The following is a 26134-nucleotide window of genomic DNA, read 5'->3' on the forward strand; positions in this document are numbered from 1 at the left end:
GCGCGTGGGCTTTGTTACGCCATTGTCATTTGGTCACACTGCACTAGCCCCGAAATATTTTATTTAGCTTTGCAATCCTTAAATTAACAATTGATCAACTAAAGCCAGCGCCACGGCCTTGCGGGCAGTGAGCACAGCACAGCACGGCCCAAATCTGGACTCATGGCTGGAGGACGCGAAATGCTCCGGTCGGAAGGCAGCAAACATCAGAACGCCAAAGTAGAGCAACTGCAGCTGTAACTGTAACTGTTAACCCTGGACTGGGCGCGGGGGCGGGGTGGCAGTGGTCGTAGTGGACCAGGAAGAGGAAGAGGAAGAGGAGAAGTGCTGGGGAAGAGGAAGAGCACATCTTGAGAACCGGAGGCAAACGAAATGGAGCCTCCAGCTGCACCGGTTCCCCTACAGCCACTGGCAACATCTGCCGCATGCCTGGCGGACAGGAATCCAGTGGATCCCATTGCCGTCAGGCTGCAGCAGGAGGAGCAGGAAGAGGAAGATGACGAGGAGGAGGAGGAGGAGGAGGACGATGATGATCCCAAAGAGGAGGAAGCCTTCTACGAGGCGCGCAACGGCAACGAAAGTGACGAACTAGAACAGGCCTTCCAGAGTGCCCTCACCCTGACCAACGATGTCCAGGTGAGTGTCAGCGAAGTGGTGGAACAGGAACCGCCCTTGGCATCTGGAAATCAGGACGTCGCAGAGGAGGTGGAGCAGCAGCAGCAGCAGCTGGGGGCCTGCGCACTGGCCCAGCCCAGTGATGCCTGTAAGTTACTTGAGTCTAACAAGCGAGTACATCCACTCATCCTTCCCAGCTTCCCTTACAGCTTCGAAAGAAGAAAAGCCTGCAGGCTCAAAGGAGCACAGGGAACCGCGCCACCAGACCCTGCTGTCCACCAAATCCTGCGAGACACCGGCCAACAATGCCACGCTCTCACCGACCAACTCCTACAACGGCAGCATTGGCAGTGATGGCGGCAGCAGCGTGGGCGGTGGTGCGCGTCGCAAGTCCTGGACACTGTCGCCCCAAAGCGGTGGCTCCACGCCCCTAAGCGGAGCCAAGAAGAAGACCAAGGCGGGCGCGACGACCACAACGCTGTCCAATGCTAATGGAGATGGATTTAATCTGTGGGTGGCACGCGAATGTTTCGAAACAGTGCCTGCTGAAATGGTGGACACTCTGAGCATGGCTGAAGTGGACGAGGATGTGGATGAGGAGGAGGACGAGGAGGCGGCTGCCGTGGAGAGTCTTCTGGGAGCCGCTGCTGCTCTCCAGGCCAGTGCCCATGTGCAGCGCCGTCAGCAGCAACAGAAGCAACAGCAGCAACATCATCATCAGCATCTTCGACAGCCCTCGCCACCACAACATCGCCCGCTGGAACGCTCTTGGCCGCCGCGAGCTGTTGGTCGGGATCTGAAGCTTCAGGGCGATGTCTTTCAGTTCGACATCCTGGACACGGATGAGCGACTGGCCGAGGAAATGGCCCAGGGCAGTGGAAGTTCAAATAATTCACCCCTGGCCACGCCGCCAGTGCGATTTAAGCCGCTGCTGAAGAAGAAGATCGGACCCGATAGCTACATCAACACGATTAGCACACAAAAGGTGCCGGTCCACCAGAGCTATGAGTTCCCCACCTTTCCGAGTTCCTCGGCCGTTGGATCCTCGTCTTCGTCGCCAAATAGTCTGCAATTTCCGTATCTGCGCCAGCACCGTCCGCTCACCCGGGCTCCCTCCAATGGCAAGGCCAGTTCGTCGGAGGAACAAGCCTCCCCGCGCCTTCTGCTTTCACCAAAGCGGCCGAGAAGTCCTCCGTCGGGCTGTTCCACGCGCAGTGCCTCTCCCTTGGATCTCAGCCTGACTCCAGAGCAGCACTCGCCCACCAGAGGCAGAGGAGTGGGCGGAGCTCTGCAGGATGTGGTGCCGCCAGGAACTCCAACGTTCCATGGTCAGCGACCGCAGCAGCGGCTGCTCAAACGCGTAGGCGGTGGTGCCGGAGCTGGTACTACGGCTGGAGCAACCGGATCGCCTTTGGTATGTCCACCAACGCCCACTCACCATGCCCGGCGGCATGCCCGCCTCCAAGCCGTCACTGCCAACTCCAGCCTCGCCATCGGAGGAGCGATCCCAACGGATCCCCCATCCGCTTCTAGTCAATTGGATTACATCTACATGCAAGATGGTGGCCAAGAGCAGGGTCAGGAGCAGCCAGACGAGGTGGTGCACATAAGCAGCACCCGCCTGCCCTCCATTCCAGAACGCAGTGCAGCCGCAGCAGCGGCGGCGGCGGCAGCAGCAGCTGGCGCAGCCCTTATGGAACCAGGATCGGGTACGGTATCCGGGTCAAGTGGAGCTGGAGCCGCGGGAGAGCCGCCACTGCCACCCGCATGGGAGGCGCGAATGGACAGCCACGGACGCATCTTTTACATCGATCACACAACGCGAACAACCTCCTGGCAACGACCAGGAGCGGCGCCAAGTGGAGGACCAGCCGGCAGAGAGCAACACCATCGCCAGCAGCTGGATAGGCGCTATCAAAGCATCCGACGCACCATTACCAATGAGAGCAGAGCTGCGCAGCTCTACAATCTGCCAGCCTCTGCCAATAGTAATGCTAATTCCAATGCTCCCGTCGCTCCTCCACCCGCCACGGCTATACATCCCGCCATCCTGATGCTCTGCCGCCCGGATTTCTATTCCCTGCTGCACACCAACGAAGCTGCACTGGCCATTTATAATCGCAATGCCGCACTGAAGCACATGGTCATGCGCATTCGACGCGATCCGCAGTGCTTCCAGCGGTATCAGTACAACAAGGATCTGGTGGCGCTGGTTAACACATTCGCCCAGATGAGCAGGGAACTGCCCTCGTGCTGGGAGACCAAGCTGGATCAATCGGGCAAGCAGTTCTTCATTGACCACCAGCATCGTCGCACCTCGTTCATGGATCCTCGCCTGCCCGTCGAGTGTCCTCGTGTAGTCCGGCATCGCCAGCAGCATCCGCAGCAGCAACAGTCAGGTGTGGGCTACTACTACCCAGATCTGGTGGATGGCAACTGTTTGTCCGCCACCAGTGGGCATATTAACGCCAGTCCGGCATCCTCAGTGTCCGGTGTGCCGCCTTTGCCTCCGCCAAGACCCTCATCGTCGTCCTCCTCCTCCAGAAGTAGCCATGGACATGGTCACAACTGCACCACAACGGCAGCCATCTCCTGTGCCCTCAACGCGGACCGTTCGGCGTACGGTGCCGCTGGAATGGCCGGTGCTGGAGCCACTGCAGCCGGGTACGAGGATGTGCCCATCGCCTACAACGAAAAGGTGCGTTTTGTCCGTATTCAAATGTAAAAGGCGGCTACCAACGTCCCAAATCTGTCGATTGTAGTCTCTGGAAAATCAATTGATTCCACATCTTTGTTTCCAGGTCATTGCCTTCCTGCGCCAGCCGAACATCCTGGAGATCCTGCGAGAGCGCCAGGGCCAGCACACAATGTCCCGCCAGCTGCGTGAGAAAATCAATATCCTGCGGGTGGAGGGTGTTCCCGCACTCGAGAGATTGGGCCATGACCTACAACTGACCATTTTGCTGAGGTGAGCGAGCCGATTTCAAATCATATAGCTTAACATGTTACTTAACAAGAATATGGCTCGCATCCGGAGACTATAGTTTATGTATATGTATAGATTGTGCCATCAGCCAGACAGACAGACAGGTGGAAAGCCCTCGGAACTGGCGTGGTGCTAATGAACCCACTGCCATAAAGTCCCGCATACATGACGCACCGGTGGCCATCAGCCAATGGCTCCACCTGCACTTGACGAAGGTCCCACGGCCAGGCCGAATCCACCTGGCCTGAAATTGCATTGCTGCGTCATATTTTCTTGGCTCGAATGGAGTGTTAATGTTTTGTGTTTTGGCTTCGGCTTCGGCTTTGATTTGTTGATTTGTAGCTGGTTCTGTTGGCTTCAATCGATTTTGGCGGCGGTCCTGCATGAGTGCGCCGCATATGAGTGCCGCCAGTGGGTTTAATTGTTTTTGAAAACCATGTCGAAGGTCGCTGGCCAATTTTCCAAAACCAAACGCCAAACGCGTGCAACAAAGCAAACAAACTAAGCCACCTACCCGCAGCAAGGCTAGCACTTCAACATCGTCTTGGCTTCTAATCTCATTGCTTATTGTCTAATTGAGCGTGTTTCTTCCAACACACAAGACTACAAATATTTACCACAAATATTGAGGAACTGCAGCCCGCCAATTGCCCGGCATCCAATCCACATGCACATTGCGCTGACCTTAATCTTAATCCCAATCTCGGCGGCAGCAAAATGGAAATCGTAGTCGAGAGATTAAGTTGCTGGCGCTCAAGCTCCCAAACTGTCGATTACTCCATGCTGGCCATGCTGGCCACCAACAATTCTGATTCCCATTCCGATTGAGCCATTTAATTGCATTTCAATTAGCCAAATTGTCGCGCTTCATTGGAAAACGAGTCGTGGGAGTTTTTAGTATGAATTTGGACTTGTGCGAGGGCAACTACTATGCACATCTGGTTAATAAAGTCCTGGTAATCATGTAAATGCTAAAGAATCCTGCCGAATTTCTCAGGTTTAAAAGGTTCAATAGCTTCAATGATAAACTTTTGTGGAGATCAGGGCAGCAGTCCCTTTAGTAAAAAGTCATAGCTTAGCTAACCACAATTTGATTGTTTATTAGTGCCCTACAATTAATCCGCTTGAAACAAGGAAGTGCTTTTATAGAACTTTAAAATGTATTTAAATATGTTTCTAGCCCATTAATTAGTTAAACACGTTTGCAAAAACGAAACTAGTGAGCTAATTAGTTAGTTAATTTAAAGCATATTGTATTGTTAGTTAATTTAAAGCATATTGTATTGCAACGAGTGACACTAAATGATCTTGTTAGCGAAGATATTTACACAACTTAAAGCAACCTCTCGGAAATCGGGGAAACACACGTGTGTGTAGCAAACCTATGAATGCACCACTTCGCTTCTCAGTTGTCTGAGATCAGAGCCGCAGCCTCAGACAATCTGCACTTGGCCATTAGTCATCCGTCCTCCGAGTGGCGATGAGGTAACACCACCCCCTTTTCCACCTCCCTCTTTTCCAAGTCGTTGGGCAATTAATATGGCTCACTAAGAGTCAACAAATACACGCGTTAAGTTATCTACAGATTTCGCCAGTTGGCTAAATGCTTTTGGCGTTGAACTATAAATAGCTGAATGGCTTAAAAGAATCCATATTTATATATAGGGTATATATTTATTGAGCGATCTTGGGGCCACGCCTCCTTTTCGCTGGCAGACCAACGCCCCAAAGGCTCGGCAGCAGCTGCCCCATAAATTCCGCACCCGCCCCACTAATCCGCTAATGCCCCTCGCCCCGGTTCGCCATTTAACCCAATTCCAAATCAAGCATAATTTATTGCATATATGTATGTATATATAGCAACTCCAATTCGAATTTCGAGTCCCGTCCAATCGATCGTCTTAAGGGGTTTTCTTTTTCTTTTCTTTTTTTTTTGCTTTCAAGCGGGGGTGTGGCAGTGTCGTCATCTTCATCAGCTAGTTCTATTATCATTATCATTATCATTATCATTATCAGCGTTGAACTTCGTCGCCGTCGGCGAGGCATTGACAAGTTTGCAGTTGGCCTTTCAGTTGCTCTTCCTAGGGGTACATCTAGTTTTCTTAGGGAAATAGATGGATGTTATCAAGCATTTCACATATGTACGTTCCACCAAAGAAACCGTTTTAGTTGTAGGAAAGGCAAAGCTACGTTAAGTAGTTGTGTAGGGTAGGACAAGAACTGCTTCATCTTATATACAAATAATAGTATTAAAATTATAAATATGAACTATTTGAATATAGAAAGGGTATTGGCATGTGCGTATACCATTGGCAAAGCAGGAAGTTGGCGCTGGAGTTGGGTTAACTGCTGTTTGCCGTTCAAATTTGACCCGTAGAAGGGAACATTCGCTTTTTTTTCCCCCAGTTGTTCGCCGCTTGTTTACAGTTCATTGGGCTTTTGGGGGGCGGCTGTGCTGCGCATGCGTGCAGTTCGATTGGGACATGGGATCATCGAGGCATTGAGGCATTGGAGCATTGGAGCATTGTAGCATTGTAGCATTGTAGCATTGTAGCATTGGAGCATTGAGGCAGTGGATACATGGATACATTGGGGCAGGCAGTCATGGAGACACACTCAAACAGTGGCCGGCGTCTGTTTGCGGTTTGTAGTGGCTTCCGTTTTGGGGCGTGCTAAATGCAGGGCGTGGCAGTTCGAAATCTTCATAAGTACGCTTGTAGTTTCAGTTGGAAACGGAGTGTGGCAGTGGCTGGGGATGTGGAAGTGGTAGTGGAAGTGGGAGTGGTTGTCGCGGTGGAGTGATGAGCGGACAATTATAACCATGACCAACGCCACACACTCACCCATCCACATGCCATGGATTGCGATGGGCATTGGGAATGGGTATGGGAATGGGTATGGGTATGGGAATGGGAATACGAATGGGCATGGGTATTGGGATTGGGGATGGGGATGGGGCTGTCGTCGATCGTTTGAAGTGCACTCCTCGTGGGGGTGACTCAATCGCAATCGCAAACCCAAAGCCGAACCCGAACCCGAATCCGAATCCGAATCCAAAATCGTAGTCATGCCGGCAACAGCTGACTGGCGGTACAGTGGAGCCAAGCTTTAGGGATTATTGATCAATTCTAATATAATAATTATGATGTTGCAATTATTAACAACATCCAAATACTTACTTTGTTAAGTATTTTTAAGAAGCATTATATTTCTAAACTAGAAAGTTGAATTACAAATTCTTTTTAGGTGCTCCGCCTAATTAAAAGCTTAAAATGCCAAAAGAAATAAGGAAATATTCCTTATAAGTTGTAAATATTTTCTGTCCACTTTTGAGTAACCCCCTGATATGCAACCCCCCGACCTCTGACCTCCCAATTTGTGACCACTGTGCCGTCGTTGCCGCTTGGAGTTTGTCGGCGGATTCTGCTGGCTCTTTTCATTTGGAGCATTTGAAGCATTTGAAGCGGCGCTGCACTGCACCAAAAGCAAAAGCCAAAAACCAAAAGCCAAAAGCCAAAAACCAAATACCAAAAAAAAGAGCAGCAGAACTCCAGCGGTACGAGGCGATACGAAAAGAGCCGATCGAAAACAAAAAGCAGCGAGTAATTAAATAATTTCCTTAGCCGCTTAAATTGAATCGAAACGAAATGAAATTCATATTTATCGGCTGGGCGGCCAGACAAACGCCAGCATTCTGCATTCGTCGGTCATTGGGGTAGCATGCTACATGCTACTTGCTACTTGCTACTTGCTACTTGCTACTTGCTATTAGCTACTTGCTACTTGCTACTTGCTATTAGCTACTTGCTACTTGCTACTTGCTACTTGCTACTTGCTATTAGCTACTTGCTACTTGCTACTTGCTATTAGCTATCAGCTATAATCCATTAAAGAATCCGCGAAGATATATTCTTTATTGTGCATAACAACTTAATATTTGTGATATTCGTTTTTCGGTGACTTTAGTTTTGTTTATCGGTGACTCCGCCGGCTTCGTTCCGTTCGTTTGGACGCCGCTGCCGCTTCTACCGCTTCTGCCGCCTCTACCGCCTCTGCCGCCTCCGTTGCGACTTCGTTCCGTTCGTCGGATAGTGAGCTTCTATCACCAGAAGCATTTCAACAGCCGGAGCGTGAGCACACATTCTACCGTTTCCAGTGTTTCTGTGTCTGTGTGTTTTTGTTTTATTTTTTCGTTTGAACCGCTTGATAACCGATACTACCCGATACGCAACCGTTTCGCGCCTTTTTTTTGAACGTCTCGACCAGCGGAATATCCTAACGGCACGCAGTGTTCTCAGTGATGGTTAACTATTTGGTGCTCAAGGCTTTGGGCGCACAACAAAATGGGCTTTCTATCGAAGGCTGCCTACATCGTGTGGGCCGTGTAAGTAGATCAATTGCTAATCGAACCGATTGCCATCTGGTAAATCCCCCTTTTGGCAAGGGCTAAGTTACCACCTTGCACTCGTTTAGTCATCGCTTTGGGTGTGAAGTACCCTGCAAGTTTTAGGTACTTTTTCTTAGTTGAGTTTTGAAAAACCAATGCAAGGAATGCCAAAAATATGTTATTGATATGAGCAGCATAAATATGTTTTCCTAAAATATTTGATGGGTTATCGGTAAGGAAGAGAAGAAATAGATGGAAAATTAACAGGATGAAGGATATAGTAGATCGATGAAGTAGGCAGATCGATGTTCATAAAGATTTGTAGCTAGAAGACTAGCAGTTACTATATCTTATTCATATTTATTAGTTAAGCACCCTGTTCACCATATTTCTTACACTTAAATGAGTATTTGAAATGGGAGTGATTTAAGCACATCACCCAACTGACGTATGACTGAACTAAAGTATTATTTGCTATTTCGCCACATTCGATATCTTGTTTTTGAGTCATCCAAGAAGTGTTTACTCATCTATTGCCCAGTCTCCCGTTTCCCATGCACTTCCCAGCACAAAAAAGCGCTACAAAAATGCAGCGCATGCAAAACGAGATCACATCCTGTCCATCCGATTCTGTTGCATCCGATTCTGTTTACCCCATTCCGCGCCGCCGGCTGGGCACTTTTCTATCCGCGGCAAAGATCTCCGGTTCCATGCGACGGCTCCCATTCCATTCCCACGTTACAGCATTACGATCTGGATGGCACTCCGGTTGCCTTCAGTTGCCTTTGGTTGCAGGAATGCTGCGGAATGCCAAGTAAACAGTTCGCACAAATAATTATGAGTAATTTATGGTGCCTCTATTATTCCCAGTGTCCAATTGCAGATGTTATGTGCTCCATGTGAGACCCAAAACCAAAACCAAAACCAAAACCTAAACCTCAAGGATATGCTGCGCTCCACTCAAGTGGTTTGTTTATATATTGAACAATTACTTGGATCGTTTGGGCACTTGGTTTATAGCTTATCTGGCATAGAATTTACAAACTTGCGCGTTGGTCAATCGCCAAGTGGCGGAGTGTTGTAATTTTAATTATTTTCGGATTAGATTTCGAATGTGCCCAACTTGTATTACTTCCTCGCCTCTTAAATCTGAATTTCAAATACATATCAAATACTAACTCTGTGGTCTAACTCTTTAGTCTGAAATTGAAATCATGCAACCCCGAAAACTCAACCATAATCAAGAACACACACGAAAAAAAGAACGCCAAATGGGTTAAGGCTCCATTATCGCCAGCGGTCTTATCAGCTTATCGTGATATCGGTGGCACCCCCTTCCTGCTGCCCCCCAAATGCACCAGGTGCTGCAGTTTGGGCACGAAATGTGCTGGGACTCCAAATCAGTTGGCCGTTTGCTTCAGTTCGACTGGGAATCGATTTACCCCGAAGTATTCGTTTGTGATTTCGGTGATATTCATATATATTCATTTTTTTTTTTTTGGTCGGTGTTTTGAATCTTTTGTGGATTTAGTGTGCTGCTAATTGAGAATCCATTTCGGATTTACAACCCAGCAAATGGGTCTCTTTTCCAAGTTCGTCTACACCTTCCACATGTGGGAGAAGTACGTGAGTCGCCACAGATTCTGCATTCTTGCCGATCTTTATAATAATATTAATGTTTATATGTTTCTAATTGCTACTACTGAGACGCCAACGACCAGCATAAAAGCACTTCCCTTTCATATCATATTTCATATGAGCGGCGCGGCGGCGGCAATTTCGAATATTTAGCGAATAATTTGTGAAGTTGTCGCCTGGCATAATGTAATAATGTGGGTGAAGTGGGTGAAGTGGGAGTGGTGCAGCATTCGTAAATTGGGTATTAAATATGCAGCGGGCAAGTCTACTGCCTGATAATAGAGTGGAAAGTGAAGTGGGAGTTTATATACATATATATGTTTGGAGAGCTTCTTCCCGCATAAAGCGAATTATTTTTGCAGACGGCGGACGATTTTCAAAGAAACGATCCATTAAATGGTTTTAATTCGGAACATAACATAATTGAAATCCACAACTGACTTAAGATTTAGTTTTGTGCTATGATATAGCTAGCAAAAGAACCGAACCTCAAAGAAAAAGAGCTTTTCTTTGGTTAACTTCATATGACTTTATCAAAGGCAATCCCTCAGCATTTCCGCACTTTTGTGGACTTTCTTTGGGGGCCAAGTCATTGACCGGCTGTCCGGTTGCGATTGCATCAAATGTTTTATAAATATTACTACGTACCAGCCACGCCCCCTAGATCACAACGCCCCCGCATATCTATATTTATATATATCTTAGTGTCAACACACAATGGCGTTATACCATGCATATTATGTGTGTGTGATTCTTTGTTGGGTGAGAAGTGGGTGTCACCACCCACAAGCATTTTGTATTTGCGTCGAAAATTTGAAAATGTTATTTTAATTTGCGTTAATAGCAGCTTCCTGTTGTTCCAATAATTTTGCAAGAATTTCAATCAATTTGTGTGTAATTTGACACGGCATGTGTACCAGTACAGTACAAACCCAATTAATTGATCCGTTTCCACTTCCAAAACGCCAAATTGCCAAACAGACAAACTGCCAAAATGTATTGCTAATGAGCGCAGAAAAATGGGGTAGCTTCAATTGGGGAATTAGTCACTTCCGAGCGGGCGATAATTGCAGCCAAAACTGTTGTCACTTTTTACTATCCGCTCGATCCCAGGCAATCTAAACCGATCCAATCCCCTGAAAATATATTAATATAGATATATATATTTATATATAGCAACTAGCCGCAAGTGCGGTTGACCGCCATAATTTGCGTTATTAATTGGCCAATTTTCAATTTCAAGTTGAAGGCCGGCGGAGCAAAAGCAAAAGGCGCAACCAAATAGCAATTTAAATTATGGATTAACTACTTAGAATCGGAATAGTTCATATTCGATTGGGCTAAACGAACTAATAAACTAAAAATCATAAAAAAAAAATCAAAAAAAAAAAGGGGAAGGAAAAGTTTGTTCTGACTTTTGGGCGAAGGTCGCCTTTGACCTAATCGATTGCATTGATTGAAAATCGAGCGATTCTTCCGCCTGGCGGTGAGAAAACTTTGACGGTCTTTTTTTTTGTAGACGGGCGTGGGCGTGGCCCTGCAGGGGCGGAAGAAAGAATCGCTCGCGCTTCAACAATGTGTGCAATGTACGCATATTAATGCCCATGACAAATCACTTGCCCTGCTGACCTCTTCATCTTCTCATCTGTGGTCTGATTTCATCATTTCATCAGCGCTGAATTCAATGCAAATGGGTCGACACCAGCATCGGAATCTATATCTATATGTCGTCGAGTGACGTATCAGCCAGCTGCAATCGCATGATTTTCAGCCTGAACAAGTGTTTATAGTTGCATATGCTAAGTTGCAAATGTTGTCATCATTTTGGAGATCAATTAGTTCTTGAATTTTAATTGATTGTAATTTTGTGGGTTTCTTCATTGGGTTGCTTTAAATTTGGCACGCCAATATCAAAAACTTAACGTTATTAGTTGAGAATTTATGATTGCAAATTCAGCGAGAGATATTTTTTGAAATATTCTAATGTTCCAAGATTTTCTCCCAGTTATCGCTTATAGTCAAGTGCCAAGTGCAAAGCGCATTTATCTCCTTAATCCGCTATCAACGCACATTCCATATGCGGATTGGCGTCCTTTCCGGGCTGTCGAATGTGCTGGTGCTCTGCCGCGTGGGCCAATCAATTGCCGGATTAGCCATGAGCCATCAATGGCACCGCCAGTGGCCAATGAAGCGAAAGTGACGCCACCGATAGCCGTAGATTTATGACCAATACCCGAGGAGTTTAATCGCTCTGTGCGACGAGTACAACTAATTTGACTTTCTATCTTTTTTTACACAGCCTGTTCGAGCAGGAGATCATGAGCTATGTTCCTATTGAAGAGCGCAGTCCGCAGGGATCGCCGGTGCTGAGCTCCCGGATGCCACAGCGGGCGCCGCCACCATTTCGCCGGGATTTCGAGGCCAAGCTGCGCAGTTTCTATCGCAAACTGGAGTCCAAGGGCTATGGACAAGGACCTCACAAGCTTAAGTAAGTAACGCATTACAAACTTACTAACTTGGCTAAGCAATACCATCATTTTGTAGACTGCACATCCGTCGCAGCCATTTGCTGGAGGACGCCTTCCGGCGCATCATGTCCGCGAACAAGAAGGACCTGCAACGCGGCCGTCTCGCCGTGCTGTGGGACACGGAGGAGGGCCTGGACTACGGCGGACCCTCTCGCGAGTTCTTCTTCCTGCTCTCCCGCGAGCTGTTCAATCCGTACTACGGACTGTTCGAGTACTCCGCCAACGACACGTACACGGTGCAGGTGTCGCCGCTGTCGGCGTTCGTGGACAACTGCCACGATTGGTTCCGCTTTAGCGGGCGTGTCTTGGGTTTGGCGCTGGTCCATCAGTATCTACTGGACGCCTTCTTTACGCGACCCTTTTACAAGGCGCTGCTGCGTCTGCCTGTGGCGCTCAGTGACTTGGAGTCGCTGGACAATGAGTTCCATCAGTCGCTGCAGTGGATACGCGACAATGACATCGGCACCGGCGTGGATCTCGGCCTAACGTTCTGCGTCACAGAGGAGCTGCTGGGCCGTGTGGTGGAGCGGGAATTGAAGCCGGGCGGCAAGAACATTATCGTCAACGAGAAGAACAAAAAGGAGTACTTGGAGCGCATGATTAAGTGGCGTTTGGAGCGCGGCGTTCAGGAGCAAACTGAATCGCTGGTGCGCGGCTTTTACGAGGTGGTCGATTCGCGGCTCGTTTCCGTCTTCGATGCACGGGAATTGGAGCTGGTTATTGCCGGCACGGCGGAAATAGACACAAACGATTGGCGCCTGAACACGGAATATCGTTCCGGCTACCACGATAACCACCAGGTGATCGTGTGGTTCTGGCAGGTCATCGAGCGCTTTAGCAACGAGCAGCGCCTGCGTCTCCTTCAGTTCGTGACTGGCACCTCGAGCATTCCGTACGAAGGCTTCTCCGCACTGCGCGGATCGACTGGCCCACGGCGTTTCTGCATCGAGAAGTGGGGCAAGCCCAACGCACTGCCCCGTGCCCACACCTGCTTCAATCGGCTGGACTTGCCGCCCTATCCAACGCCCGAGTTGCTGTATGAGAAGCTGCTGCTGGCCGTCGAGGAGACGAACACGTTCGGCATCGAGTAGGCACGTGATATTGCACCTCAGCCTCACTTTGTTGCACCCACACAGACACACACACACACACACACACAAAAACAAACACACCCCGAAACGCTTTATTTCGATTTTAGAAGTTTTTATAACTTGCCTAAGTCTAGAAATTCGCGGGCTTTGCAGAAATCCTAGGGTTTTGAATGCCACTAGTTGGAGTCTTTGAAAAATAACAATGAAGTCTTTGTAAAACCAATAGTTTTAAAGTTACATTCCATTTTTTGAAGTCTAAACAGTAATTGAAACTATTATTTAGTTTCAGAATATAATTCTTAAAATTATAACTTGTTACGAATAGATTTAGGTAAACGAAACTTGATGCATAATTCGTAATCTTAGATATTTCTAGGCGCCTACATACTATTCAAATCTACTGGGATTTCTGCAACACTCAGAATTGTACTGTAGTTATTTATATACGTAGGTTTACCCGTCCCCCCCAAAAAAGAACAAAATTGAAAAGAAAAGCAAAGAAAAGCCTAGCCATAGACAGACTTGCTACTTTAGGCATGGCATCCCACTAGTTCGTAGACAATTTGCCTTCGCCTTCGTTTGCCGTTCATTGAATGGAAGTTACCTCAAGAGCAAAACGGCTTGCCAGCGCCGCCAGTCATTAGTTCTAAGATCTACACGACCCCGGATAGCTTCTAAGCCTTAGTATCCTTCGCTTGACTCTGCCTGATTTACACTCGAAACGATGCCAACTGCCTCTAGAGAAATTTACGACGCGTAAACGCTGCTCCAGATTTAGATTCAGATCCAGTTTCAGATCCAGATGCAGTTCAGCAGTTCCCAAAGAAAGAGAGCAGAGCAACTCTACGCCAATACTTAACTAGCTTATAATGTTGTCTTAGCCTAAACTCGAATTCAAACTCAAATTTGAACACTCCCTAGATGTGTGCATTCCAAATAAGCGTATTGTGGATGTCAGTTATTATAACATATATAGATATATATATATATATATATATTTACCCCTCTCCTTTTACCCAAAAACTATGTAAATTATTTTTGAATTTACAATCCTCTTAACAACCAACCGCCCGTGAAGAAGCTTCCGTGCGCATCCTCGCCAGCCACTTGACCAAATCTCTGGCCAGGACAGGCTGCACATGGCAGCTCCGATCGGGTTTATATATATACAAAACTTGGCTACTGTTTTGCCAACGATTACGAATTGGTCCAGTGCGTTGCTTCGGCTTTATTGGTTCTTTCGGCGCATACAATTAACGATAATATGAATTATATTTAACGAAAACATACAACAAATTCCAAACGTAGCTAAATAATTGAATACCAAAAGCAAGAGCAAAAAAAACAAAAACGAAAAGCAAAAAAAACAAATTTTTATGATTAGTATTTATCGAATGCGAGAAGGAAACGAAAATATAACTAAATGGTGATTTGTTTACATGTATTTTTGGCATTAGTTAATACGGAAAGCAACGGAGATGGAGAGAGACAGAGCTAAAGGCAGTGAAAGAGACAGAGAAAGAAGAGAATGTAACGCTTTTTGAACTACTTATTGATAATTGAAGATTGTTTTAATGAACTATTAATGTGCGTGTATTTATGAACAAATTAACTATAATTATAAATAAATAAATGTGAGCCTTTTACTTCAAAAGCAAAACTTTGATCGTGTCAATTATTCATAAAATGCAGATTCAACGATACCACTTTGTGGAAAATTTGGGTATTTGGTCCTGGAAAAAAATGAGAATCACCACAAACAAACCCTTCTAAATGAAACCAAGAGTATTCCGTTTTCTATATATATTTTATCCACAATTTTCATTTGTTACTTATTATTTGCTTTTTTAACTGCAAAATGCATTTCGCTTTTACATCAAGTTGTATTTTGGTTTCTCGCTTCTTTTTTTCTGAAATGATAACACATACGTATATGTCCTTAAATATTATGCGACCATTTCTCTAGGCTAAGATTTCCATGTTTCGGGTATGGATCGTGGATCTTGGACTGGTTTGCCGGACGCGCGTCCTGCCGCGTGTATGTACAGTGTCTCCCTGTGGGTTTTCAGCTGGATTGGGGCAGATAAGTGGATTAAGTGGAGGCTAGTGGTCTTCCGGTTGGTTAGTGGTGGTAGCTTATCCAAGTGCGACAAATGCGAGTATTCAATATGCGGGGAGTAGCTGCTGCTAGTGGATAGATTTAGTCAAGAGTTGGTTAAGGGTGGGCTGGATCGATCGATCGATCGATCGGATCGGATCGATCATCTGGTGAATGGTTGTTTGTTTTTGGTTTTTTCTCCTTTCTTTTTTTTTTTTTTGTTTTGATTTTTTGGTGCATGTTGTGCGCTGCAAAGCTTTCTGAAAGCAATCGTGACACATGCAACATTTTGCGTACTCGTACTAAGTAATTTGCTTTACACTTCGTTTGAACGGAAAACAAAGGCTTGTGACTCTAGCTAATTTTACATTACACTTGAAGAAATTTTGCTAATTTTCATACATGTGTTATTTTATAGATATATATATATTTGGTTTTTTTAAATAAATTCTTTCCTTCACTGCAAGCCTGGAGACTACAAAAAATATTTATAGTTATCATCGCGGCTTTACTTAGCGTCTTCTCAATTTGGTTTTGGATTATATGCAGTTTGATCCGAGTGTCAAGCATTATAAAAATAGAGCATCCATCGATCTGATCTGGGAGGTGAGTACTATTCATCATGCAATCTGGTAAGGTTTTTAGTTTTTTTGGTTTTTTGTTTCTTGTTCTTTGTTTCGCTAGGAAAAGGCCATTGAAAGAATTGAAAATGGTTCTGTTCTGTTCTTTTAGGTTCTGCGATTAAATATTATTGGAGTGTATGACTTGAGTGGTCTGACTGGCTGTGCGAGGAGAATCTGTGGCTCCAATTTCGACTTGCATCTTTCATTCTCGGGTTTGATCACAGCTTTTACAATTCTAATGATATACATATGTACGTGTGAGTGGTAGATTGTGTATGGGTTGTGTGTGTTTGGAGCACAGTGCGGTCAACTTTTGTATTCGCACCGAAAATACTAGATACGAGTATGTATCTCGTAGGTATATATACATGCATATAAACATGATGAGACAAAAAAAAAAAACGTACATATTTATCTTATTTTTGTTTGCAGATGTGTTGCAGTATATGCACCTAATTTCTTTTTATATGTAAATATTTATAATACTTTCGCAAAGATGCACGAAGAAAATGCATTCTGACCGACATTACATACACATAATTACACTTAAGAGTTCGTTTTTTTCATTTATTTTACTTTTGTTTTTGTATTTGTTTTCATTTTCAGTTTACTTCTGTTCGAGAAAGCTGCCATTCTTGACTTGATTCATAATTTAATATAGATCTTCTTGGTATTTTAAAAAAGTAATACAAAATATGTTTGGTTTTCCTTCATTTATTTTCATTACGATTATTATTCCGTTTTAGATTCGCTTGGCATATATATATATATGAAAAATGTAGGTAAGAAGGCATGTTAGATATATGTTTCTTATTCATTTTTCTTTAATACTCGCTTTCTGCGCTTTTAACTATTTACGTTTAGTTGGTAAAATAATTTTTAGTAAAATTCACTACGACTCTCTGCACGACACACTTAATTACGCTCTATATATAAATATTCGTAAAGAATTAGAAAAAAAAAAATATGTAAAAACAAAACAAAAATTACACATTTAACAGCTTGGGGAGCGAAGAGAGCTTTGGGGGGGTGGGGGTTTTCGGGCATCAGAATCGGTCACATCAGGAGGAGATGCGGCCAGGAGGCTGGGCTGGCGAAGATGAATCTCTCTTCCTTCTTTTTGGGCTATTTTCGTATGCAACAACATTGAACAGTGCTTAAATGTGATTTCTTCTGGTATTTTTGTATAATCGTTATACGTATTCCATATTCCTATATGCGGTACGTAGATCTAGGCATATGCTATAAATTTTATGTAACTAGTTGGCTGCTGTGCCGCTGCTGCTGCCGCTCCTGTTGCTCCTCCAGCTTCAGCTGCATAGTTGCTTTTAGGAAATTCGCAGCCCGCTGCACCTTGATTACTTGGTTAAGATGGGGGGAAAATGCACAAAAATTTGTCCGCTTCTCGGGTCCGCCTACGATTTCGACTGTCCGCCGGACGGTTTGTTTGGTTTTGCTCGCCTTGAGTGGCCTCCAGTCCCGTTTATCCTTGTCCTTGTCCTTGTCCTCGTCCTTATCCTTATCCTCATCCTTTATGCCTTCGTTGTACTCCGTACTTTATCGGACTCTAGTTAACTTTGTCATGGTTAAACACTCTTCGCTGTTAATTTCGGTTTTTGCTTTTGTTTAGCCTTTTGTTTGTTTGCTAATGCTGCTGGTTTTGTTTTTGTTTCTTTATTTTTAGCTATTTGTTTTTCATTTACTTTAAATTTAATTTAAATAATGTTTATATATAGATGTTTTTGCTATACAACTATAGCTTGGTATGTAATAATATTTAAAAAAAAAATAATAGATTAACGTAAATTGTTTACTCTACTCTCTACAATTTCATCTCTCTCTCTCGTCGTCCGTGTCTCGGAATCTATCTGTGCTTCCCATCGTTTCTCACGTATCATATATATCATATTATATCATATCAGGACGAACATCTAGTCGAAGAAAGTTACAACTCCAATTTGCAATGGTAAAACATAAAATTATTCTGTATACAAGTTGTTTCCTCGTCCGCTTTCCGGTCCAAAGACTATGTTGGTAGTGGTAGCCTACTCCGAGTCCGGTTCACGTTCATCGAAGCCAGCCAAATCCACCGTCTGCAGCATTCCACGCGAATATGCGTATTCGATGAGTGCCAGGTGACAGAACACATACTGATCGGGCATCTGAATGGAGTAGGCTCGCTGCGATCGTATCTTCTCAACGGTGCCGCGTATGTCCGCCGTGCCCACGTCCTCCAGGCGCGATATGCAAATGTCCAGGGTGATGAATGTACCTGCGTGAAGAAGTTCGGTTAGTAAATCTGACGGCGATTGTCTACAATGTCAACGACTCACCTGTGCGTCCAATGCCTGCACTGCAGTGTACCACAATGGGCGGTCCACGTGGATGACCCGCCCAGGTGTCGCCCAGTCCTTGGACGAGCTGCGCCTGCTTCTCACGCACCTTCTGCAGGAAGTTCAGCATGGCCATGGCCGAGCTGGGCACACCATAGTCCGGCCAGCTGGTGAACTGCCAATGTGAGACATTGCGAACTTCGTCAGTCTGTTGGCGAAATGACACAGTGATTACATTATAATATACGCTATTGTTGCCTTATTTAGAGAGCTTCACCTTTATGTTTCTCAATTCTAACGAGGCAACCATATAGTCCTCGTTGCACTCAACGCTAATTGTTCGCACATGGTAGTCGCCAAACTCTAAGGAACTTTCTTCAGTCGGCTCCCAGTACTGGCCGCATTTCACGCGTCCGCGCTCCATCACGCGCGTCGTCATCACTATAACTAAACAATGTTGCTCCCAGATCATGCGCCAAAAGTCCTGGGATGTCTTTGGTAATGGACCTGCAAATTAAACTCCATTAGCTTACAGTTCAAACATATGATTAAGTGTATGTCATCGCTCACCTTGAGTTGAAATATAGGCATTCTTTTGTTTGTAGCCATCGACGAAATTCGCATTTATATAATCCGACGGCTCGTCGCCGTCTTCGTTTGCCAGCACCACTCGACTGTGATCGTAGCAGAGGACGTCTGTGTAGCGATTCTTGGTCAGATTAGCACGCATTCTGCAAGGATGCGGGAAGGTAAATTAGCTGACATCTGGAATTAAGATTGCATTGATTCTTACCTCGCATGCAGGAAGGTGCCCTCGGGCGCCCTATTCCGAATGTCCGCGTACTCCTTAATCAGCCCGTGGCGTCCGCGCTGCTTCACCATCTGAACGATCTGATCAATGGGCTTGGGATCGCCCTCCTGGCCGGCGAGACTATCATCGTCACTAAAGCCGGACGAGGCGCTGCTGGGCGGATTCTCTGACCAGAACTCGCCGCCGCCATTGGTGGTGGTGGTGGTGCCAGCAGCTGCTCCGGCTGCTCCAGCAGCTGTGGTGGCGTTCGTGATGGTACTATTGTTGTCCGCGGTACCACTCGTATTGAGCTTGAGGGGATTAGCCGCTGTGACTGCACTGCTGCTGCTGCTGTTGTTCGCCGCCTGTCGGTGGCTTGGACTCAGTCCGTTGATTGTGATATTTTCGTTGGGTTCCGTCGCCGTCGCTGCCGTTGCTGCTGCAGTTACTCCGCCAGCTGTCGAGCCAGCTGGACCGACACCATTGCTGACTGTCACCACGGTGGTATTATTATCGCCCAACTGGTGGACGGCGCTGATTATCGTGGCTGCCGTTGTCGCGGCCTCCGTTTCCGTGCCATTGGTGGACACAATCGCTGATCCAGCTGCTGAACCGGATCCGGATCCACCGCCCACACCCACGATATTGGCCAGCAGCTCGTCCTCACGATTCGTCATCGATTGGCGGCAGCTGAGCAACCATGTGGCGTGATCGACCTCCAGCGTGCCACCCAAGTGAATGGGCAGCGCCTTGCGCGGCACGTGCAGCGCCAACTGAGGCACCGATACAGTGAACACTCGCTCGCGCAGCTTCTCGCGCACAAACAGACGCAGGATCTTGAAGGGTGCCTTGAACCACAGTGGCGCCGTCACGATCAGCACCTTCTTCAGACGCGCCGGATAGCCGCCCTGCAAGGATCAAACAATGGTTCTGTGATTAGTGCTAGGTTCGTAAAGGCGAAGTTAGATTTTCTGTGATAGCTTCGTTTTTTTTAAAACTCTCGATAGAACTTCTCTAGTTAGAACTTCTTGTGTATTTAAATGTTTCCTAACAATCTGCTTACAAAATCTCATTAAATCGCTATCCTTTGATCAATTACTAGTGCATCTCTCAATGGCCATGGTGCTCAGTATATTTTTAATTAGTTGCGCCATTTCTTATTGACTTCATTTACTAATTGACACACGAAAGGCATGATTAAAAGTAAGATTAATGTACATTGAACTGTAAGCAGCTAATTAGAGAAGCATGCAGCAATTTTCCAGGAAGTTTTCAAAGATATACAATGTACATGTATGTACGTTCGATGGAAAACTCATCGTATTTCATTTTACGTGGAATCAATTTGTGACAGTTGACATTTGTGCTTAATGTTCAGTTTCGACCCTTGCACTTTTCCCCAGAACTGCGCAGCTTAGATTTTGCATTTGGTATAGCAATGGGTAGATGGGTGGAAATGTCCACGCGTAGCTGTAGTCAGTTTCCAGGGAAACCTTTGTGCAATAAAGCAAGTTGTGGTTCCGGCTAAAAACTTTGCATTTATTAATTAACACGCAACGCAATGAAATGCTTTGGTTTCAGCTCCCCATCGTCAGTTCCTTTGAAAAACATGGAGATAACAACCTTTCACTGAACTTTCAATTACAGACATTTCCATCTATCGGATGATCCAAAATGAGTTGTAAACAGAAGTGAACAGAAGAGAAGTAAACAGATACTGAACTTATGAAGAAATTGAAGTAATTTAAAATAGAAAATGGCGATGTGATGGCTTTTGGCTTATAACTTTAATGAACTGACAAACAATCTTAAGTGACTAGAAATATTTTAGGCGTATTCAATATGCATATAAATAGTTAATATTACGTTCAATTATAAGTTCATATTTTTGGCTAAGTATTGCAGCTTTGATTCAGTTGAAAGACCGCCAGGTTAAGTGGCTAAAAGAAAACTGCGTCAACATACAACGGTTCGGTTCGGTGAACAAGAAGGAAAAGTGGGTGGTGGTGGTGATGGTGATGGGGGCAAAAGTACCGGCAACCTTCACCCAGTTGGGAAAATGTTGAGAAAATTTCATTGCGGCATTTTTCGTCGATGGCACATTGAGATACAGCAAAAACAACAAGTGGAAAACTTGGCTTCACTCACAGGTGAAATGTGATTTTGCAGCGCAAGAGCGAGAAAGTTGAATATGAGACAGAGATAGAGATGAAAGAGAGAGATAAAAGAGAGAAAGGGGTTGTGGGTGGTGTTTCCTCGTTCTTTCAAGCTATATTTGCTTTTCGAAGTATGTGCACACACGTATATATATCATCCATGCCATCATTATTTAGTTTATTGGCCCCAAAAGCAGTGCAGCCAGCAGATTAAGGTCAGCAAGCACAGTGGGCAAAAAAAAAATACGTGCATACATACATATGTATGTATGTACATGTGCACACACATATATCCAACAGAAATGCGGTACAACCAACCAATAACAACAACAACAGCGACAGCAAATGCACTTTAATTAAACGCACAATCACAACCAATATGGACACACACACACACACTCAAACACACGCAGTGACACACAGATCCACACACATCCATGCGATTTTGTGGAAAATTTAATTAAAAGTTCTTTCAGCAGTTTACCTAAAAAAATATTGTCTTTTCTCCATCGTTTCCCCCCCTATTGTTTCGCTTTGTGCATCCTCTGTTGGCTCAATAAATTCCGTTTAAAGCCCTAATTGCCAACATATTCAATTATACTGGCTTATACTGTTCCGTCCCCGTTTCGTGGACTCCTTTCTCTTCTCCTACGACTGCAGATTGCATCATCAAATCGTACACAATAACACATACTCGTACATACCTACACATACATACAGCACATACATAAGAAGTTGAGCTCCTTGAGCACTGCAGTTGTGAAAGTGAGTGAAAAAATTGCGATTTAATTGACTGCGTATCGGACATCCTGCAAAACATGCCATGCTAAATTCCATAAGAAATAGGATTTCCTTTCATCTACCGTTTCTCCCTCTCAATTTTCACCTCCATCTTCACTTCACGAACTTTTGAACCCTCCTTCTGCCGCTTTTCATGCTTTTGTTTTGCCTTTAGGTTTGTTTCCGTGTGCACTTTCACTTTGATCCCAGCACACACCCACACATACACACACACACTCATCTGAGACTATGGATGCTGAAAAGTATGCAATATTGTTTTAAATTCTCTTCAAAACGAATTTGAATGCATAATAACCATTTATTCCGCAGACATTTTCTTTGGCTCCTGTTGGAATAATGCCGCATAAATGCTTTTTCCTTTTTGAATCTCATATTTCAATAGACCCTTAAAATTTCTTAATTAAGTACTTGCAGTTTTAATCGGCACGTCTTGCTTTTCAGGATCAGGTGGCAGTCTGTGAAATTATCCCATGCCCTTCAGCGGTGCAATTTGCATACTGAATATCCCCAATAAATCCCATAAATAATCTACAAAGCACAGGTAGAATTAATGAAAATAATCCCACGCTTCTAGGTGAATCAATAATAATAATAAAAAACTTAGGATAAACATGCCTTTGCTTAAGCAATCATGAGCTACTCCTTAAATTGACTATGCAAATAGTTACTCAAAAGTAAGCAACAATATTTATTACTATTTAGCTTACTTTGCTTTCCTACTTTTTCTTTGGGAGTCCAGCAGGAGAAAGTAGTTCCCATGTCCTCAAGTTGTCCAATTTGCATATCAGCAGCACTCAATAGAGGCAATAAATAATCGACTTTTCCCTCCTAATTTGGTCGTTTCCCCCCGTAACTTGGCCAATAATAAATAACCCAAGGTGCGTGCCTTCAGGAAGTTTGAATGGGGTTAACAAAAAGTAATAAAGAAATATTGTATAACATTTCATTTCATATTTTTTCTTCTCGCATGTGAACTTTAGGGGTGCTTATGAGTCATAATTGGCGACTTGATTGTTTTCATTTGTTGTATCGCATCGTGTAATGTTATACTGAAATATATACTGAAAGCAAAGCGAAGAACGCACAAAAATCGAACTTGTCGCCCGGCATTTCAGGGTCACAAGCCCAGCTGTTCACCCCGCGCCCTTCTCCCCGCGTTCTCCCCCCCCCCCGTTTCTGGTTGTTCCCACATCCAATTAGAATCCAATTGGGGGGCTGGCGGCGCTGAGATAGCAGGCAATCCAATAATAACAATCACAATGTTCAGCCAGCCACCCCACCATTCATGCACACATTTAATTGACAAACACGGCACACGGAATATACAAAAAAAAAATGAAATAAACAAAAAAAATATAGAGAAAAAATATTGGAATGGTAGGTAGCACCATGTACATACTGCTGCTGCTGCTGCTGTTCTTGGCCAGATTATTTGCCTTGAGGGCCAAGAAGTCTGCGCAAAAGTTGAACGAAACTTGGGACAAACTTGAAGCATCCACCTTCGCAACTCCGCGCTCACTCTCTCTCCCCCATCAATTCCATTCCCCTCCGCCTCCCCGTCGCCATGCCACGCCCCCGGCGGCTAGGGGAGGCAAGGCACTAACAACACAGTAGGAATTTTCCTGATGGGACTCAAGTGGGCAACTTAACGTGCCTTGGCATGCGTTTTACTCCCGATTCATCCCGACTGTGTTGTCTACAGTGTCTACTGTGTCCTTATGCCTCCCACTTCCCTGAATGAAAACTCGTTACATGTCCGCAGAAGTGTGTGGGATGCCGGCAAAATTGTATATTGTTATATGAAGTTTATTCCGGGCTAAAGCTAAAATTAGCAGCATTGGCGGTACTGAGATGCACAGAAAGAAATGATTAGTAGCATAGTACGCAATACAGTGCAGTTATCTAAATTTCAAATGAAAAGAAACTAACTTTTCAACACTATAACTTAAGCATGGCCACCACTTGATGCAATAGAACTTTCCAACACTGTTTGAGTAACGTTGAGAAAATGTATTTTCAGAAAATTGACTTCAGTGTATAACAGCCCAGCTCGAGTGGCAAAATCCACTTTCAGTCTATACGCAGAATTATGAAACTAAGCTGGCTTATTCCGCTGCCTTCTAGGAATTTGACGCAGGAATTCAAATTTAGTTTAATTACAAATTTCATTATGATCAATCCAATCAAAGAGTTACTGTGTAGCTAATAAGCAATCAGTTATTATTTCTTTCACAAAAACCACCCAATTAAGTAAAATCCCTTGAATTCCGCGATCGGAAGACGATTTACACGTGGTCACGCCTTTGGAAATTCCCGAAATGGCGTATGGCACATTTTCCATTGAATCCATGAGATGACATTTAATTGCAATCTAGACAAATGTCAAGTGGGACTCACTCACAAGGAAGCCAATTAGACAGGAACTTCTGCGGAATCGACGCCACAAAAGTTCAAAATGTTATCAAGTATACGCCACGCGGTACCAACAAATAGTGAAGTAAAGACAACGGGAATGTTTGCCTATTCACTGCCTATTTCATTTCTCAGCCATATTCCACATATTCAAAGGGGGGGGGGCGAGAAACAATAAATAAATATGTGAAATTAGCCATGGCCAAAATTGGTAATGCGTTTTAAGCTTGTTCCCGTCTTTGGGCATGAAACGAATTTGTCGTCGGCGTTGGCCAAAAAAGGCGAAAGCGGCACGCACAGCAAACAAACCGATAAACCAGCAGGCAAAGAGACGCAAGCGAAGGGAAGAAGAGGCTTAAAGACAAATGAATAAGCGAACGTGGGGCCAAAAGATCATGGGAAATGGCCATCGATAAGTTATGATTAATCAGCATTATTCAATTATCTAATTGAAGAATAAAATTCGTATACATTTTGAAAAATATAAAAAAAAAAGACACAAACTAAATATAGAGATTCTTTGTTCACAGTAAATTACGTGCGGCTATTTATGGATTTTCCATCACAAAGTACAGCTCAAAAATAAAAACCAGCCAAGCCAGAAATGTTTGCAATGAAAAGGTTTTCAAGTAGAAAGAAAGGTACAAAATGACAATGTGTCAGGGGCAAAAAAAGCTTAAGCCGTACACAAAATAAATAATAAATATTATTCGGCTGCAGGTGGAACAGTCGCTAAAGAGAAGTCGAAGATATCCGCAAGGGGAATCAATATTTGATGGCTCAGGCTAAGCCATGCTAATTGGAGAGCTCTTCATGCTGATTGACTGACGGCACTCACTCACACACACACACACACACACACACACACACACACAAACACACTTGTGGGAGATCCCAACCGAATCGAGGCTTATTTGCCCGGTATGATATAAGGCCGCAAGCCAATCAATTGAAAATACCTTCGAGACACGAAGTAAATACTTAAAACATTTGTCATACTAAGGTCGAAGGGTCGCAATCGATAAATGTGCTATTTATCATAAAGTGTGCAAGCAGTCCAGTTTGTCATTCATCAAAGAAATTATTTGCCTTCAAAACAGGTGACAAATATTAATGATAGTTGATATTCATGCGAATCGATTACTAAGATCGATAGTTTGGATTTCTGATCAAATACTTTATACTTTCTAATTAAATAGCTTTAAATAGGGCTTTATAAATACACTATACTACAGATAACTCTGATCCCAGTGGAAAGTTGAAATCCTAATCCATAAATGTTTCAAATTCTGATATCTCTGATAACTGTTCTGATACGCACTGTAACTGGGTCTCTTTCTCTGGCACATACAAAAATGACATGGACATAGCCCACACATACACACACACACACACACACACACACACACACACACATTCAACTATGAGCAGACATCGGGGGATATAAATCAAAAGGTAAGAAGTAAAAAGTGGCAGCACAAAAAAAAAATGTCTACGCGCCGTGAAATGAACGCCAACAGCTGTGTTTGATTGCCTCCACTTGTTCCTCCTCATTCCTCGTACTGCTCCTAGTTCTACCGCTTTAGCCCCTGTATTATTGGCATATTTGCCATTGTTGTTGTTCTGCTTCTTTTTGTTGTTCTTATTGTTGTTGTTGTTGATTTTTGTCAAGCTCT

At 44.5% G+C, this 26134-nt stretch overlaps 2 protein-coding genes across 7 annotated transcripts in view; one reads left to right on the plus strand and one right to left on the minus strand.

The window, feature by feature from the left end:
* Positions 1-19: 19 nt before the first annotated feature.
* On the plus strand, positions 20-14689 carry LOC6525935 (E3 ubiquitin-protein ligase HECW2). Of its 3 annotated transcripts, none has more exons than XM_015191059.2 (5): positions 20-763; positions 813-3313; positions 3417-3583; positions 11926-12114; positions 12171-14689. In XM_015191059.2, the coding sequence occupies exons 1-5, from the start codon at positions 373-375 to the stop codon at positions 13243-13245; spliced, it is 4323 nt and encodes a 1440-aa protein (XP_015046545.1). In that variant the 5' UTR covers positions 20-372; the 3' UTR covers positions 13246-14689. The 3 variants fall into 3 exon arrangements, with proteins under 3 accessions (XP_015046545.1, XP_002101755.2, XP_015046543.1); XM_002101719.4 differs by having other exon boundaries at positions 825-3313; XM_015191057.2 differs by lacking the exons at positions 20-763; positions 813-3313; positions 3417-3583 and adding an exon at positions 7795-7985.
* A 1980-nt stretch (positions 14690-16669) lies between these two features.
* Positions 16670-26134, minus strand: part of LOC6525937 (tyrosine-protein phosphatase non-receptor type 9) — a 31835-nt gene continuing 22370 nt past the window's right edge. For all 4 annotated transcript variants that reach the window (XM_015191062.3, XM_002101721.4, XM_015191061.3 and 1 more), the window contains 5 exons: positions 19093-19997; positions 18870-19030; positions 18577-18806; positions 18300-18507; positions 16670-18238 (listed from right to left, as the gene is read on the minus strand). In XM_015191062.3, the coding sequence (XP_015046548.2) occupies positions 18012-18238; positions 18300-18507; positions 18577-18806; positions 18870-19030; positions 19093-19997 (1731 nt within the window). In that variant the 3' untranslated portion in view covers positions 16670-18011. The remainder of the gene's footprint in view (positions 18239-18299; positions 18508-18576; positions 18807-18869; positions 19031-19092; positions 19998-26134) is intronic.

This window comes from Drosophila yakuba, chromosome X (assembly GCF_016746365.2).
Source record: "Drosophila yakuba strain Tai18E2 chromosome X, Prin_Dyak_Tai18E2_2.1, whole genome shotgun sequence".
Classification (NCBI taxonomy): Eukaryota; Metazoa; Arthropoda; class Insecta; order Diptera; family Drosophilidae; genus Drosophila; species Drosophila yakuba.